General features: G+C 44.4%; 1 protein-coding gene across 5 annotated transcripts in view; it reads right to left on the reverse strand.

The window, feature by feature from the left end:
• Positions 1-17902, reverse strand: part of DCLK1 (doublecortin like kinase 1) — a 399204-nt gene that overhangs the window by 114539 nt on the left and 266763 nt on the right. For 4 of the 5 annotated variants that reach the window (XM_053305405.1, XM_053305407.1, XM_053305404.1 and 1 more), the window contains exon 6: positions 6090-6184. In XM_053305405.1, the coding sequence (XP_053161380.1) occupies positions 6090-6184 (95 nt within the window). Of the gene's footprint in view, positions 1-6089; positions 6185-7101; positions 7407-17902 lie in introns of those variants that run through there. The other variant, XM_053305408.1, reaches the window with a different exon arrangement.

Below are 17902 nucleotides of genomic sequence, written 5' to 3' on the forward strand. Positions count from 1 at the left end.
TCAAACATAGTGGTGCTTTGTATCTGTGCACTTTGCTCAAGAGGTAGTCCTTTCCATCAGAAAGAGCTGGATGCACCCTTGGTTGTCCATAAACATCTCAGTTGGCTTTGGCTCATCAATTCCAAAGTCTAACCACAACTTATGTAGCCATGTCACTTTTGGACACGTTTGGCCAGCTAATTTGTACTCTGCTTCTGTGGATGAAAGTGCAACAATTGACTGCTTTCAGCTAGTCCAACTGATAGTTCTGCCTTCATTAAAAAACAGGTGTCTGCTTGTGGATTTGTGATCACTTCTGTCTTCGGCACAATCTACATCCAAGTATCACACTAGTCTGGGGTTGATGCTTGTTGGTATCATGAGCTGAAGTGCACTGGAACCTTCAGATATCTTCCCAGCCTTTTGACTGTGGTCAAGTCATTCTTGGTTGGTGCACTTACTCTTCTGCTCAGAATTCCCACTACTGCAGCTATATGTGGCCTTCTAACTGTTGCTATGTACAGAAGTTTCCCAATTGTTCTTCTGTATAGAGTGTTGTCTGGCAATGGCTCACTGTCCTGATCTTGCTTCAGGAAGTTTGTCTCCATTGATGTACTGACCTTATTGGCATCTGTCAGTTTCAGACATTTTAGGAGATCCTTTATCTTCTGTTTCTGGTTGAGAAGTAATTTCTTCCCTCTTCTCTTTCTATTTGAATTACAAGATAAAAGGAAATGTTTCCTATTGCTTTAACTTCTACTTCTTGGTTCAGGTGCTCCACCGTCTCATGACCATCTTGTTTCTTTTCATAACAAATGATCACATCATCAACATAAATCAAAATATAAGTCTAGCTTGTCCTTTTTGAATTTTGAATATAGGCAGGGGTCAGCCTTCTCTTGTGTGAACCCCTTCCCTGAGTAACAGCTGGTTCAGATTCTCATTCTATGCTCTAGCAGCTTGCTTCAAGCCATCAATGTTTTTCTGGAGTTTGCATACAAGCCTCTCTTTTCCAGGTGCTTCAAATCCTGATGGCTGCTCCATGTAGAAGTCTTCCTCTATTTCTCCATGCAGAAATACAGTTTTCACAACTAGATGATCAACTTGCATCTTTCCTTCTGCTGCCATGCTGATAAGTGTTCTTACTGAAGTATGCTTCAGAACAGCTACAAGTGTCTCATCATAGTCTTCAGCATACTTTTGAGAATATGACTTGGCTAATAGTCTGGCTTTATAGTGCTCAGTATCTCCTTCTGCATTGTATTTGGTTTTGAAGACCTATTTGCATTCTACTGACTTTCTTCAAGTGGATAGTTCCACAAGTGTCCAAGGTTTTTGTATGTGTAGAGATTCTCTCTCTTCTTCTGCAATTTTCTCCCATTTTTAGCTGCATGCTTTGGCAGTCTCTCAATGCCTTCCCATATGCAGGGTCCCTGGATCTCTTCCTTTCTGGCCATGTAGGAGTGTCTCCTGGGTGGAACCCCTTTGTTGCATGTTTGTGAGTGTCTCACTTCTGGCCCAACTTCTGCTTCCCCTTCTGGTTAGGGTTCGCTAGTTAGCTACAGGCTTATGGGAGTTTCTTCTTTTGTTGGTTCCTTTTCCATCTGGATCTCTGGTCCAGTTTCTGGCACTTCACTTTTGTTTAGCCTTTGTCTTTCAGCAAAGTATACTGCTTTGCATATTTTCACTGTTCCAGTGGCAACATCAAGGATTCTGTATCCATTTCCTCCTAGTGTATATTCAGAGAGTATTCCTTCTTCACATCTGCAATTCATTTTATTTCTTTTCTCTTTAGGAACATATGCATATGCTTTTGATCCAAACACTCTGATAAGTTCTAAGTTGGGTTTGTTCCCATGCCATAATTCAAAAGGTATCGCATCTTTTGCTTTGGTTGGCAGTCTGTTTTATTTATTTATTTATCCAATTTTTATACCGCCCTTCCAAAATTGCTCAGGGCGGTTTACAATTAAAACAGAAACCATTAAAACAAATAATTAAAACAGAAATTTAATTGTTAGTTGATGTTCATTTTTATAATGTCTTAAAAAACAATTAAAACTCTGAAAACCAGTTTAGCATTAAAACAATTAAAACTAATTAAAAACTTGAAAGGCCAGGCCAAACATATGGGTTTTAAGGGCTCTCTTGAAGGTCAGTAAGGAATTAAGATTGCGAATTTCTGCTGGGAGTGCATTCCACAGCCCGGGAGCAGCTACAGAGAAGGCCTGCCTCTGAGTCACCACCAAAGGAACTGGTGGTAACTGGAGACGGATCTCCTCAGATGACCTTAATGTGCGGTGGGGATCATGTAGAAGAAGGTGCTCTCTAAGGTATCTCGGATCCGAGCCATTCAGGGCTTTAAAGGTAATAACCAGCACTTGGTATTTTGCCCGGAAACATATCTTGTAGGTATATTTTGTAGGTAATTGGAAGCCATGATTGCTTCTCCCTAAAATTTGCTTGCCAATCCTGCAAATCCTGCATCCTGAAGCATGCACTTTGTCATCTCTAATAAGGAACTATTCTTTCTTTCTGTTAAGCCATTCTGTTGTGGGCTGTAAGGGACTATTCATGCATGTTCAATGCCTTGTTCCTTTAGATAATTGGCCATTTCCTTTGATGTGAATTCATTCCCATTATAACTTCTTAGTCTTTGAGGTTTTCTGCCAAACTTGTTGCTCACTATTGCAACATACTTCTTAAATTTCTCCATAACTTGACTTTTCTCTTTTAGCATATAAGTAAAAGTGTATCTGGAGTAGTCATCAATGAAAGTCAATAAATATCTGTTCCCTCCTGATGATTGAACTTACATTGGTCCACAAACATCACTATGAATAAACTCTAGGGGGCGCTGTGACTCATCTGTTTTCTGGTGAAAGCTTTTGTTGATTCCTTTGCTTTTCAAACAGTATGGTGAATCACTGCTTTTTCAGGGCTGAACTTTCAAGCCTCTTGCTAAATTCCCCTTCTCAAGTTGAGAAATTACTTTAACTTCTTTATGTTCAAATTTTCTGTGCCACAAATTTTCACATTGTTTATGCGAACATACTTTTGCAACACTGGCTTTCTTGTTAATGTCACCAATCTCAAATAAGCCACTTTCTCTTAAAGAACCTCTCATTAACAAGTCCTGTTGTATAATTAAAGTCCAACTCTCTAGTTTCTTGTCTTTAATCAGACTTGCAGTTGCACCACTATCAACTAGAGTTCTATAGTCATTTTTGCAATTACTTTCAACAAATCCTTCAACAGATTCAAAAGTTTCAAAAATTGATCCAAGCCCTTTTTTTTTCTTTTCTTTGAATCTCTGTTAGCTCTGTTTTTCTGGTTTTGAGAGATTCTGCATGATGAATCATCCCTCTTGGAATTTCTTTCAGCTGCTCAGCTATGGTCAGGGCCTTTGTTCTGAGGACAATTCACTTGCAAATGGCCTGGCTTCCTAAACAGCCAATACACCTTTTGTTTGGTTTGAAATGATGTAACCTGACTCTTTTGGTCAGAGAACTCACTAGAGGCTGTATCTGATCTCATATCAAAATCCTGAAGTCTAGAAATGCCAAATTCCAAATCAGTCTCCTCTTTTGATTTCCAAATGAAATGTATCACTTGAAACATCTCAGGCAGACTATTCAAAATAAATCCAACAATTGCTTTATCTGGGAGTCTTACATTTTATTGTGCACATCTCCTTGCATTGTCTAGGATTTGATTAACATGCTCGTTAATTCTGTCGTCCTCTGAGTTTCATTTTACACAGTCTGACAATCAGATCAACGCTAGTATTAGTTGTCTTTCTAGCATACAAGCATTTAAAAGTCTCCCAAGCTTTCTTGCCTTTCCCAAATGCACAGTGACTGGTTCACTCACATGCAAGCAGATGCATCTGTAGACCTTTCTATTTTTTAGCACCCCACACTACTTGTTGTCCAGCAGCTTCAGGTTTGTCTTCCAGGAAAATATTTTCCAGTTCCATGCTCATCAGACAGGATTCCATCCTAAACGACCAGGTCTCATAGTTAAATCCATTCAGCCTCAGGATAGCTGGCTGTCTCTAGGCTGCTGTCTCCATGGTGAAAAAGCTCCCTGCCGTTTTCTCTCTGCAACTCTTTTCCAATCAAGTAAGCTTCCACTTACTTACTGTGACTTTTTTCTACTTTCCCTGGGCTTTGTTTGCCTTTGGGTGCTTTTTCTGGGTTCTCTTCTCTGAAGTAGTTTGTTGAGGAAATCCATCAGGGATATAGATATGGCCTACAAGTATTGCTGCTAGCTATATACAGGAAGTAGGAAAGGGAGAAGAAGGAAATCTCTCTCTCCAGGTGAGAGAATGAAACCTGAGACTATCAGTCTAACAAAAGGGGAAGCAGAGAAAGCTAGGTCGGAGAGTAGATTCCCTTGCTCACTATCTCTGCCCCAAGTGGTCAATAGGGCTGCTGGTGCTAAGAGTCGATGCCATCAGGAGTTGCATCTCCAACATTTTCTAGGAAATATTCTGGGTCAAGATCAGATGAGCTGCAGTAAGCCTGGCTGGGTGAACCTCCCATTTCCATGAGGGCGTGCTCCCAGCATGAGCTGACACTTCTGGTCAAACTGTATCATCTGAACCCACCAATGCTTGTTTCCCAAGCCGCACTTCCCTCCACCACTTGACATTTGTAACCTACATTTGAATGTTGGTTGTTAGATAGTGGAGGAAAGTACAGTTCAGGAACCAGACCCTGATGTGATGATCTGAGGGGAAGTTGTGGCTTCTGCTGGGAGAGCACACTTGTGGGAACAGGAAGTTCATGATGCTAGACTTTCTGCAGGTTATCTGAGCAGGTTATCTCAGTTAATGCAGGGCAGTGGTGAGGCCCAACAGATCTGGCAAGCACATTGCATGACCACTGAATCATAGAACAAGTTTTCCTACAGTGGGCTGGGTCCTGTAGCATGTCTGCAGTGGTTCCTAGGGATGCTTACTCTTTCAGAATTTCTCCCTGGACTTTGGGGTTCAAATTATGTTGCCCTGGTTTGTGGAATGGCACCAATGCATTTGTTTTCTGTTGTTACCTGGATTTGATTTCTGGGCTTTGTAGAGACTGACATACATGTGCAGTCTACTCTTGCCATGGCTTTTAATTCATCTCTATATTTAATTCTCTAAGGCATACCCATGGCTAATCCCATGCATGGCAGCTCTTGCAGGAGTTCGGAGAACTGCTGGATAGCCACAGGTATGGGTGGGAGGGAAGAAAACGGTGGTAGCGGCCGGCAGGCAAAGAAAATGGTGGCCAGCTGGCCGGCCGGAAAGCAGGGGGGCGGTTGGCTGGGCGGGAGGGGGGAGAAGAAGTGAGCAGTTGGCCGGCTCCCCACCAGAAAGCAGCGGGGGCGGAGAAGCTCTGCGCCCAGCCCAGCTAGTTCACAATATTTTTCTTTCTTTCTGGTAAGCTGTGTGCAATGGAATACTATACACAGTTTGTTGAGTATGTATTCATATGCATGATCATAATGTCTGACATCCAAGCTAATATTGCACTTCAGTGGAGGACAGGCAATTTTCACTAATCTCCCCTTCCTTCTACAGTCCTCTGTACCATCTGAAATTACGTCCCTGAGGATCCCACAACCCTCAGGGTCAGGACATATTTTAGGGAGGCCTAGTGAGTTGCAAAGAGAAAGGAAGATTAGCTAAAACTGTCTCTCCTCTGCTGCATGCCAAAACATTTTTCAGTACATGCAACATTAGTCTGGATGTCAGCCATGGTGCACAGCGTTTCAGCGTGCCCAACTGCTCATGCATCTAGCCTAGAACTTTAAAACATCAAACTTAGCAATGGAAAGCTGTGGAAAGGGTAAACTGTGCTAGTCTACACATACATCCCTTCTGTAAATAATTATAGAACTGATCTAGAAAAAGACAATTAGAAACAGGTGAAGCAGATGACCAAACATAGCCAATTGGCAGAAGACTTCTAAAACACTATGGGGAAACCCTTCATCCTGAGGAGTTCTTTAGCAAGAAGTTAATGTAGAGAGGGTTCCCTGAAGGCAGGAAGTTTGAAAACCACTGCATTAGAGAAAAACATTTGTCATCAAGGCCACTTTTAGAGCTTAAGTTTTCTTACCCTCTGTTTCCGCAGGCTACCTGGGCTGGTGGGAGAAGGGCTTGGAGACTTCCCAGAGCGGGGAGTAGAAAGCTGGCTGCCAGGAGTTCCATTAACTAGAAGTACAAACAAACAAGCAAGCATGACATTGGATCTTTGTGTCACCGAAGTTAAACAACAATAAAAACGAAGATCTAAAGCCAACACAGCTCTTATTAACCTACATTTGTCCATTGCTGTTCTTCACATTCATAGTGAACATTAAAGGTGGAAGCTTTCAAGCATGAGTCTCAATACTGGCTTGCTTTACACTGTGCTTAAGCAAGTGAAGAACTGATCTGTATTCATTCTGTGGCCACAACACTGATGAAATTAAAATTATTGTCTTCCACAGTGGAATGCTTTGTGCATGCAAAAAGAGGCAGAGCCATATGTTTTTTCTGCCTTAACAATTGCTGCCTGAATCAAATCCCTTCCACGCCTTTCCTGATATGCCTCTTAAAGCTATGCATTAGCAATTTAAAATCACTACTAAACAGAAAAGGACATTTATTTATTTTAAAAGTGTTGATATTAATAGGTCACTTGTTTGCAGAGAATTCCACATGGCACCTTTGACCCAAGCATTAACTCAGAGCTAACTCTTTTGAGCTCTGCCATTTCCAGCCCATAACCCCCAGTTACTCTTCTAAATATGAATGGCTCTTCATTCACAAGACTTGATACACCTGTTACAAGCATCCCTTGCATTCACACCAAATCTACCGTAAAATTAAGGAGAAAAACCTAAGCAGCCGTGGAAGACACAGCATAGAGCATCCAAGTAAAGGATACTAACAATGTATTGGAAAGCACTGCGAGAGAAATGCTACAGAATAAAATGTCTTCTTAGACAAACCACTGCTAGGTTACAATCCATATTCATCAGCAACAGAGGGGGTGGGGGAAAAGACAGCAGCTAGCAGACACCCGATTTCTCTCTACTTTACATTAATTTTTACATGCCAGGATAGTAATAAGGCATTTAACTTACCTTCTATGAGTTCTAACATGGACACAGACTTAGTGTTTAACCTGACAATGCCAAGCAGGAAAATGTTTGCCTTTGTACTACACCCAAGCAGTAGCAGAATGGGAAGTGTTGGGATTAGTTAAGGATAGCCAAAGCTGCTCACAGAGAGAACTGAATGAGATGCAGGATTCATAAGCCGAAGCCTTTTCTGCGTAAGGCTGACGTCTTCTGAGCAGCAGTGGGAGGTGCAGGTGCTGTCTTAGGGGCTACATCAAAGGTGTCAATTAAGCACAATGCCGCGACTTCAGAATGCTGAGCAACTGCAGCCCCCACTCTGATCTACGAAGCCCCCAAAGCTGTAGCAATCGTATATACTGCACACTGAATCATAACGAGGAGCCTTTGGGGGCAATATACCAAATGACTCATCTGAAAAAATCACAATGACAATAACTCTTGTAAAACCCTAGCTGACTGGCAGTCTCACAACTGCTAAACCCATCAGAGAACACAGAGAATTTTAGACGTTTCGGGGGTGGGGTGTTGGTGGGCGTTTCCTCCCCATCTGCTAAAAAATTGCAGTGGTGAACACTGGGCCAAGATACTCAGTGTGTGTGTGTGTGTGTGTGTGTGTGCGTGCATTCTTTATTCTGCTCCAATTAAGAACTAATTCTTACCAGACTGCTGCATGTTAATGTCATCTCTGAAAGGCTGCTTCTTGCCAATACCTTGGATCAGGTATGGGAAAAGTGTGGAGTTGGCAGAAGATGTCAGCCAGGTTGATGGGGGCAAGGTTTATCCTGTACTTTGTAACTCTCTAATTGCAAGCATGTGTTTCTCTCAGATAGTCTTTTGGGTGAACTCATACAAAGGGCAATGGCTTGTGAATCAGCACTCATTCATCAGCAGTATTAAATGTGGAGGAGTGTGTGTACACATGGCTCATTTATAAGAGGCAACAGGGTATTCTAGCAAAGGAGGACTGAAAGAAGGGCCAACAGCACATTACTACTAATGCAGTTCGGATGCCTGGTTTCTAAACAATTTATCCTATCATTAAATTAACATGGTGCAAACATACATGTTTCATATATAAAAGAATAGCTAAAATATGTTTTAGATGTGCTCTTTGAATGAAAACATTTTCCCCATGGAATAACTCAGTACTGCTTTGTTCCTGAAACTGTGGGCCTCTCTGAGGTTCTGGTCCAGTTGACTACTGCCTCCCTAGCCATCTTTCCCACTCCCAGGAGCGATTCATAGCTCAGTAGAAGAATGCATGCTTTGAGCGCATAATGTCCCAGGTGGTTGTTGTTATTATCATCTACATTTTATATCCCGCTCTTCCTCCAAGGAGCCCAGAGCGGTGTACTACATACTTAGGTTTCTCCTCACAACAACCCTGTGAAGTAGGTTAGGCTGAGACAGGAGTGTCTGGCCCAGAGTCACCCAGCAAGTCTCATGGCTGAATGGGGTTTTGAACTCAGGTCTCCCCAGTCCTAGTCCAGCACTCTAACCACTACACCACGCTGGCTCTGTCACGCTGGTTCAATCTGTGACATTTCTAGTTAATAGAGGTTGCAGGATCGGGAAAAAGCTCTCCATCCGGGGCAGTCATTCCACAGCTTGGCAATAGGGTGGGAGCTGAAGGGCAGTCAACACAGGAAGAGGGGTAGCGGTGCAATTGGCGGCGGGGAGAACAGTAGCGAAGTGGTGACGGCGACAGGAGCAGCTGCAAGAAGCAGAAGCGTAGCAGCGCTCCAAGGCCCCTTTGGTTTGGCAGCGTATCCCCTGTCTTGTGCTCCCCAAGGCCCCTTTGTCCGTCTCCACTGGGCAGCTGCTACCCCCCCTTTTTTCTTAATCCATTGTCAAGGGGGCATTTGTCACTTTATTGCTTGGGGGCAGTTTTCAATTCCTTCAGTGGCGGCCATTAAGTGGAGGCATCTATTCTTTCCTGGTTTGGGGGCATCCTTAATTCATTGATTGGGGGTAAAAAGTCAAGTGTGCCATCAAGTTGCATTCCTAACTCATTAAGTGGGGGGCATTCATTGCTAATTTGGGGTATTCTTATTTTAGTAATTGGGAGTATTCATTGCTTCAGTGATTGGGGGCATTCTTAAATCATTAATGGGGGCCATTCTTAATTCATTAAATGGAGGCCATTCTTAATTCATTAATTAGGCTGTGCATTGATTTAATTCTTTAAGCAAGGGGTATTCCTATTGAATTAATTCATTAAGCAGGGGGCATTCTTATTTCATTAACTGGACTTCACATTGATTTAATTCATTAAGCGAGGCCATACTTCATTAATTGGGGTCATTCTTCATTCATTCACTTTTAATTGCCATTGGAGCAATCAGTTGTTCAGTGGGGGGCTTTGCACATCTAATTGATTAAAGAACAGTTGATTGTGTCTACATCGGGGGGCAGTTAATATAGCAATAGCAATAGCACTTACATTTATATACCGCTCTATAGCTGGAAGCTCTCTAAGCGGTTTACAATGGTTTAGCATATTGCCCCCCAACATTCTGGGTACTCATTTTACCGACCTCGGAAGGATGGAAGGCTGAGTCAACCTTGAGCCCCTTGGTCAGGATCGAACTTGCAACCTTCTGGTTACAGGGCAGAAGTTTCACCACTGCGCCACCAGGGGCTATATAGCCAGTATGTCATTAAAGAAAGGGCCCAGCAAGGTTAAGGGTTAGGGGAAAACCACCTTCCCCTCAGTGGGTGGTGCCTTGGCCCAGAGAGCCCCGACGTTTTTGGATGTCCACTCAGTTAGTTTTAGATCCTACTCAGGTCAAATCAGGAAGGCCCCACCCTGAATGAACATGTGCACACACTGCCTTGATATAGCCAACCCAAACAAAAAGCTGACTCCACACACACATTTTTTAAAAATGAGAATCAGAGAGCACACTGATTGGGGGGCAGCCTTCATTCCTTGATTGGTGGCTGTATGAATATTGGGGGGGGCATCCTAAATGCTTCAGTTGAGGAATTTCCCTCTTGATAGCATTGCGGCACATTAACTTATCAACTGCCCTCAGTGGCGTATTGGGGGGAAACGGCGCCCAGGGCTAGCTCTGGCCAGCCCTGAAATGGCGCCCCCCGCCCCCCCGGCGGCCCCCACATACCTGTGAGGGCGTGGCGGTGCCCCCCAGGCGGAAGATTGCGGTGGCAGCAATTCAGCAGCGGCGGCGGGTCGCCCGCCAAGTGCTGCGGGCGTGCGGCGCGGCGGCGATGTGGGCGGCGGCGGCGGTCGCTCACCGAGTGCAGCGGGCGTGCGGCGCGGTGGCGTGGGCAGCGGCAACGGGTCGCCCGCCGAGTGCGGCGGTGGCTGGCTGGTGGCGATGGGCTGTAGCGCGGCCCGAGCGGTGGCGGATCGCCCGCCAAGGAGTTCAAGCTACAGCCCATCGCCGCCAGCCAGCCACCATGATCCAGGAGGGGCGGGAGGGGAGCCACTTTTTGGCGCCCCCCACGTGGCCCACTGGGGTGGCACCCGGGGCACATGCCCCCCTGCCCCCCTATCGTTACGCCTCTGACTGCCCTCTTGATTGACTCAATTCCTGAGGGGCACTTGATTGGTGGCTCTAGTGATGGGCCACAAACATCTTGATGGGCTTTGGTGCGTCAATCCATTTCCTTGTTCAGGGGCTGAACAATCTTATGGCTGTCTTGTTCCCTCATATGCAATAATCAGGTCATCACCATGAGTCTGGACGTGAGTCTATCGATTGTCCCTGAATCGGGAGTAATGGTGGGGGCCAGCTTAGCTTTTCATTCCATGCTTTAGCAGCTTGCTCTAAGCTATAGAGGCTCTTTTGAAGTTGGTACACAAGCCTCTCTTCCCACAAGCCTCTCTTTTCCAGGTTCTTCAAAGCTCTCCCTCCATTTCTCCATGTAGGAAGGCAGTCTTTACATCCAAATGGTCAATGTGCTTCTTTCTGGCTGCTGCTCTGCTTGGTAGTGTCCTGAGGGACCTGTGTTTCATGACTGGCATGAATATCTCTCTGGAGTCTTCACCATATATTTGAGAGTACTGTATTCTTTGGCTACTAGCCTTGCCTTACAGCTCTGTACATCCTCATCTGCATCTTGTTTTGTTTTAAAGACCCATGTGCATCCTACAATCTTTCTTCCAGCAGGTAGTTCAGGTCTTGTCTGGTGCAGGGATTCAGTTTCTTCTTTGCAGCTTTCCCCCATTTACCAGCTTTGTGGGTTACCATGAGCAGAGTCATCCCTTTTGGTATGTTTCCTAGAGGCTGTACAATGGGATACATGGAGTAAGCCTACTGGACTGGGAGCATAGGAATCTTTGTGCCTGTACCGGGGCACCACATATGAGATACATATAGCGATCCAATCTTTCTTTGATTGATTAGAGTCCATTCACATTTCTCAATTGACCTCATGGTTCACTAACCAAGGTTACTCTGAGGGAATACAACAATACACTCATGGATGCATTTATACCTATGTTTATAGTGCCCATCTCCTAACATTATAAAAGGAGAAGCATAGCCACTGACTGTTTCTGGTAACCTTTCACTCCTGATAATGAGTTAGGGCCTTTTGGGTGGAACCCCGTTGTCGGGCTGTTTCAGGCTGTGCAACCCTTTCTGAAACTGGTGCTGCATCGGGTTCGCTGGCTGGCATGAAATATATGCAAATCCGCATGCCTCTCTTCTTGCAACATTGCAAGTTTCAGTAGCACTGGTTGCAGTCCTCACAGCTTCTCCCCAAAACTTGTTTCCTGAACCTCCCCTTGGCCACACCATTCAGTTCTGGTATGGGAGCATAGTCTCGTGTTCAATCCCCTGTTCCTTGAGGAATATGTTCATGTCATTGACATGCAGCTGCCGACACTGACGGACCTTAGTCTCTGAGGCTTTCTTCCAAATTTGTTACTGGCCAGCACAACATACTCTTTAAACTTCTATAAAAGTGAGTGTGTGGGGTCTGGCCTTCTTCCAGTGGCTCACAACGTTGCAACACTTTCTCTCTCTTGTTGAAGGTGGGCTCCACAGCTTGGAGGTGCTGTGACGCTTTCTCCTCTCCCTTACACAAGGCAGGGTCCACACCTTTAGCATGAAGAAAACAGTCACATCTGGATGCAGCCCCTCTGCATGGCTGTATTTTAAAATCTTTGATTAAGTCCCCCTTCGCAAGGGCAGGAGTCTCTTTCATATTACAATGAGCACGCTAGATTACTCTTTCCTTGTTGAGGCGAATTCGAACAATCCACCTTTGTTTAAAGCGGCGGCCATAAACAAGTCATGCTTATCTTTGACCCAGGCATTGTGCATAGTGGGCCTCAGCATGGAGGAGTATGGCCCCCACTCCTTCAGGATCGGGGTGACTTCTTCAGCGGCAACCACAGGGATGTATGTGGGCACCATTACATACATCTGCTACAGCAGTATGGGGGCTTCCTCGATGGATGTGCTAACTTGCCTTTGTTTTGCAGACCACCGACAGCCTCCTTCTCCTCTTCAGGTACTCATCTATGGTCTCAGCTATGAGTTTTGGGCCAGTCAGGCAGGCAGCCAGAGGGCTCGGCTGACCTAGGTGGACATCCAGTTGGGGCCTTGCAGGAGATGCGGAGATGGACTAGCTGTGGAGATGGACTGGCTGGGGGCACTGAGGACTGCCGTGGAGCCAAGGAGTGCCATGGAATCTTTTCCTACCACTGCTGGATGATTACCAGTCATTCGCCAACACATGTGCTAGTCATTCACCTGTGGGGGGGCAATGACATCAGCTTGCTGTGGGGCAAGGCCTTGGTACTTCTAGGCATTCGCCTAGGGAGGCAACAACACTGGCTTGCTGCTGGAGCTGACACATCACTGCTGGATGATTTACACCACTGGGGCCAACACTTGTGCTAGTCATTCAGCTGGGGGGGAAATGACATTGGCTAGTCATTTGACTGGGTGGCAATTACATTGGCTTGCTGCGGGACAAGGCCCTTATCCTGCATCCTGGCATTCAGGATCAGGACGCTTCTCTGTATAGGGAGGATGAAGTACATTTGACTGATCAGGGGAATGAACTGTTCCTCTGGGACTTGCAGTGAGGTATTCAGGAAGCACTAGTGGGGTGGGGTAAGTGGGGCTAAACAGAGGCTTGCCCCACTTTTGTGGCAGGAGGGTGTGGGTGTTGGGTAGGTAGATTGATCAATGGTGTTTGGCTGGAGGGCCATTTGAGGTGAGGAACAGCCCTTCAGGGTTTTTGTGGCCTGGTGGTTAGGAATGGCCCCTGCTCAGGGCGGGGAGGGGCTCAGCTCACCCACTCAAAGTTTGGTGGCTTGAGTTGGGGGTGGGTTGGCTTGCCCCCACCCAGCAGGTGAAAGCCTCACAGTGAGAGGAAGTCAGGACCTGGTACATGACCGAATCAGTACCTAGCCCTTTGCCCTGGTGTGGGATGGCCTTCCCTAAGAGGCGGTCCCACACGGGAGGAGTATCCGCACAACTCTGGTTAATTAGGTACTTCATTGCAAGTCTTATTCTGCAGTACATTAATAAAGTGGCCCTATTTTACTCCAAATAAGTGTGTCCTGTCTTCATTGGGGCTGGGGGTACAACTGTGGGGGGCCCTGAGGTTCTGGTCCAGTTGACTACTGCATCCCTAGCCATCTTTCCCACTCCCAGGAGCGATTCGTAGCTCAGTGGCAGAATGCATGCTTTGAGCGCATAATGTCCCAGGTTCGATCTGTGCCATTTCTAGTTAAAAGAGGTTGCAAGATTGGGAAAGAGCTCCCCTTAAGACCTTAGAGAACTACAGCCAGTGGAGAAAATACTGGGCTAGATGGACCAATGGTCTGATTCAGTATAAAGCAGCTTCATGTGTTGCCTCCTAACCTGCCACTTCCATAGAAACTATGGGAAGACGTGTTGGGAATAGAATCCTGTGTTCATTATTACATCAGGAAAACAAAAGCAGGGCCCTCACCATTATCCCCCCTTTCCTAAATTTAGGAAATACACCTTTACTTTAGTATTTTCATTAAGAACCAAGAAATGCTCTGAAAGCACTGTGAAGGTGAAGTATTTAAAAGTGTGTTTTTAATATTAGAGTATAAGCTGCCCATTCGAGAACATAGCAATGGCAGCACAATATACTGAAAGTACATTGTTTGTTAACAACTGCTAGCAAGAGTGAGAACATTTTGTATTCCACAAAACATGCCTGTTTGGTTGGCACTGCTTTTTTATTACAACAATGTGCCAGACATGATAGTTATAGGGTGGGGGAGGATACTGGAGAGAATAAGCTAAAGTGAGGGGGTGGAGAAAGGGCACCTTTGTTAAAGGGAATAGACTTACAGGAGTTCAAAATCACAGCAGTCATTATCTTGGATGACACTAGACAATGGCACCTCATTTAATATTTTGCCATTTTGGCCCTTCATGTTATTTCTGGGGTTCATAGCATGAACATAAGACCACATCAATAAGTGAACTTGACCTATCCTAACCAACTTCAGAACTTGCTTTCCTTTTCAGATATAGATATAGATATAAAACCCCATTATAAATAAAGGTAAACTTGTGCCGTCAAGTCAGTGTCGACTCCTGGCGATCACCGAGTCATGTGGTTTTCTTTGGTAGAATAAAGGAGGGGTTTACCATTGCCTCCTCCTGTGCAGTATGAGATTATGCCTCAGCATCCTCCTATATTGCTGCTGCCCGATATAGGTGTTTCCCATGGTCTGAGAAACATATCAGCGGGGATTTGAACCAGCAACCTCTTACTCCCTAGAGGTTACTTCCCCACTGCGCCATTAGGTGGCTTCCCATTATAAATAATGCTTATATTTTTTATATATATAATAAATAATGCTTATATTATTTATTTAACCTCTGCTAACTGAGCTAAGAGGCACCTTTTAATGTGGTGATTCTCTTTATTTAGCAGGAGGAGAGTAACTGGCCCTATCCACTCGCAGCACAGTACTTCCAGTGACTGTTACTGGTGTCTATCTTATGTTTCTTTTGTTTCTGAAACATGCAAAATATCTTGGTAACAGAATCAGAATTTTTGGACATTTGAATGTTTTCTTGCCAGAAGGTACATATAATATTGATCTTTGAAACTGCGTATGGCTATAGTCATTAAAAATGTGATAGCATGCCTGATTCCGTTACACATGGAATTGACCCTGTGGCTACACTGCAATCCTACAAAGACCTCCCAGGTTCCTTCTGGCACATGCCAGCAAAATTATGGGTGTCAGCAGGATAGCTGTCTATGTGCACATTCTGTATAACTGCATAAGAGGGAAAGGGGTAGGTTTCAGAAATTTGAAATATTGCAAGCAGTCTATGCTGTGATCCATTGTGTCATATTTGCAGATCTTACTGCCCACAGGGGCGATTAAGGTACAGCTTCACCGGTGTTCCTCCATTGTCATGCTCTCTGTATTAGTCCCTTGATGTATCCAAAGTTTGTTCTCAGAATTAGGGGGTGGTTTTTATAGCGGATTTTTAAAAACAGACATAACATACAGGATTGTAGCATAAACGATCTGCCATCATATTACAAATTCTTAAAACCTACACTTTCCCCCCTGCTTCTCCAATAGTACTGTCCTCAAGCACTTTTGTAATTTGACCAAATGATTGAAGCCATCTGACACTTGGAAACTATGGTGTATAAAGAGCATGTGAAGTTACAAAATTCTAGTGTACGTTTAATCTAATGAGGGATATCTGATCACCTGCAGAGCAACTATTGCATATATCAGTCTGAGCCCTGTACTGTGGATATCTTTGGTCAGGGAATATAATATAATGTCAGGTTTCCCAGCCCTTATGGGAACTTTTAGAAGAACCATAAATCTTAGTAAAAACAAAACAAAACAGCTTTACACATCTATGTCTACATTACATGACACCCATTTGGCTCAAGGTTAGGAACAGAAAGTTATCCATTCACTCATACATTGTTCTAAATATTTATTCTAAAGCATATTATCTCCTGTCTTTCTGTTAACATGCCCAAGGGATAGTCAAAAGCACAAGAACACACACACAACCAGAATAAATAGACCAGAATACCAAGGCAGTCTTTAAAAATTCAGCCTCTGTAAACCGCATGAAGATGACATAGGGTTGCCAACCTTCTAGGACCAGTTTCCAGGTGACTATTGAAAGCAAACTTGGATATTTCAATGGTTTGGCTCCTGCTAACTGGGCATAAAGGCACCTTTCAAAGTGGTGGTTTTCACTACATTAAGCTGAGGGGGAGGGAGCAATAGGCCATATTCAGCTCCACATAGCACCCCTCCAGTGGTGTCTATTTTCTTGTATTTTCTTTTAGACTGTGAGCCTTTGGAGACATGGAATCATCTTCTCCATATTTTTATATATAAACTGCTTTGAAGACTCATTTTTTGAAAAGCAGTATATAAATAGTAGTAGTAGTAGTAGCTGCCACTTAATGGGACAGCGGGGAAATGACTTGATTAGCAAGCCAGAGGTTGCCAGTTCAAATCCCCACTGGTATGTTTCCCAGACTATGGGAAACACCTATATCGGCCAGTAGTGCTATAGGAAGATGCCGAAAGGCATCATCTCATACTGCACAAGAGGAGGCAATGGTAAACCCCTCCTGTATTCTACCAAAGACCACCACAGGGCTCTGTGGTTGCCAGGAGACAACACTGACTTGATGGCACACTTTACCTTAGTATTAGTTGTTGTTGTTATTGTTAGTATTCGTATAAAAATATAGGGAAAAAATACTGGGATGAACAAATCTCAGGAAGAGCATCAGTCAAAATGGGCAACCCTAAAATGTTGCCCAGTGTGAAAAACAAGTTGTTCTGGTAAGCACTAATTTGCCTACTTTACTTTTCACTGTCCCTACAACTGAACTAAATTTGGCCCAAATCAGTTAGCCCACTTGCTCCTCAAACATTCATGCATCTGACAACTTGAAACAGGGTGGATGACATCATCACATACTATGTCTTTTTGTCCCTACAACTGTACAAAATATAGTCCAAACTGGTTCCCACTTGCACCTTGAACATTCATGCAGAAGTCATCTTGAATTGAGATCTATGAGATCATCACAAACTATGCAATTGAGGGTCCCTATGTGTGCCTACAGCTTTAGAAATTTGGTTCAAATCGGTTAGGTGGTTCACAACACATCTACTCCATTTTGAATCAGGATGGATGACATCATTACAAACTATGCCGTTGAGGTGTCCCTTTGTATCACTCACTACAACTGCACCAAATTTGGTTCAAATCTGTTAGGCAGTCCATAAGTTAGCCCACTTGCACCACTACAGGAGAGAAGAGCTGGTCTTGTGGTAGCAAGAATAACTTGTCCCCTTAGCTAAGCAGGGTCTGCCCTGGTGCATATGAAAGGGAGACTAGAAATGTGAGCACTATTAGATATTCCCCTTGGGGATGGAGCTGCTCTGGGAAGAGCAGAAGGCTTCAAGTTCCCTCCCTGGCTTCTCCAGGGCTGAGAAAGATTTCTGACTGCAATCTTGGAGAAGCTGCTGCCAGTCTGTGAAGACAATACTGAGTTAGATAGACCAATGGTCTCACTCAGTATATGGCAGCTTCCTATGTTCCTACACCACTTAGGTGTCCCATTGTGTCACTTACTACAACTGAACCAAATTTGGTTCAAATCAGTTAGATAGTCCACAGGTTAGCACACTTGTGCCTCAAATGTGTATGTGTCCGCCATCTTGAATCAAGATGGATGGCATCATCACAAACTGTGCCATTGGTCCCTATGTGTCCTTACAACTATAGGAAATTTGGTTTAAGTTGGTTACGTGGTCCAC

Source organism: Hemicordylus capensis, chromosome 3, assembly GCF_027244095.1.
Source record: "Hemicordylus capensis ecotype Gifberg chromosome 3, rHemCap1.1.pri, whole genome shotgun sequence".
In the NCBI taxonomy this organism is placed as follows: Eukaryota; Metazoa; Chordata; class Lepidosauria; order Squamata; family Cordylidae; genus Hemicordylus; species Hemicordylus capensis.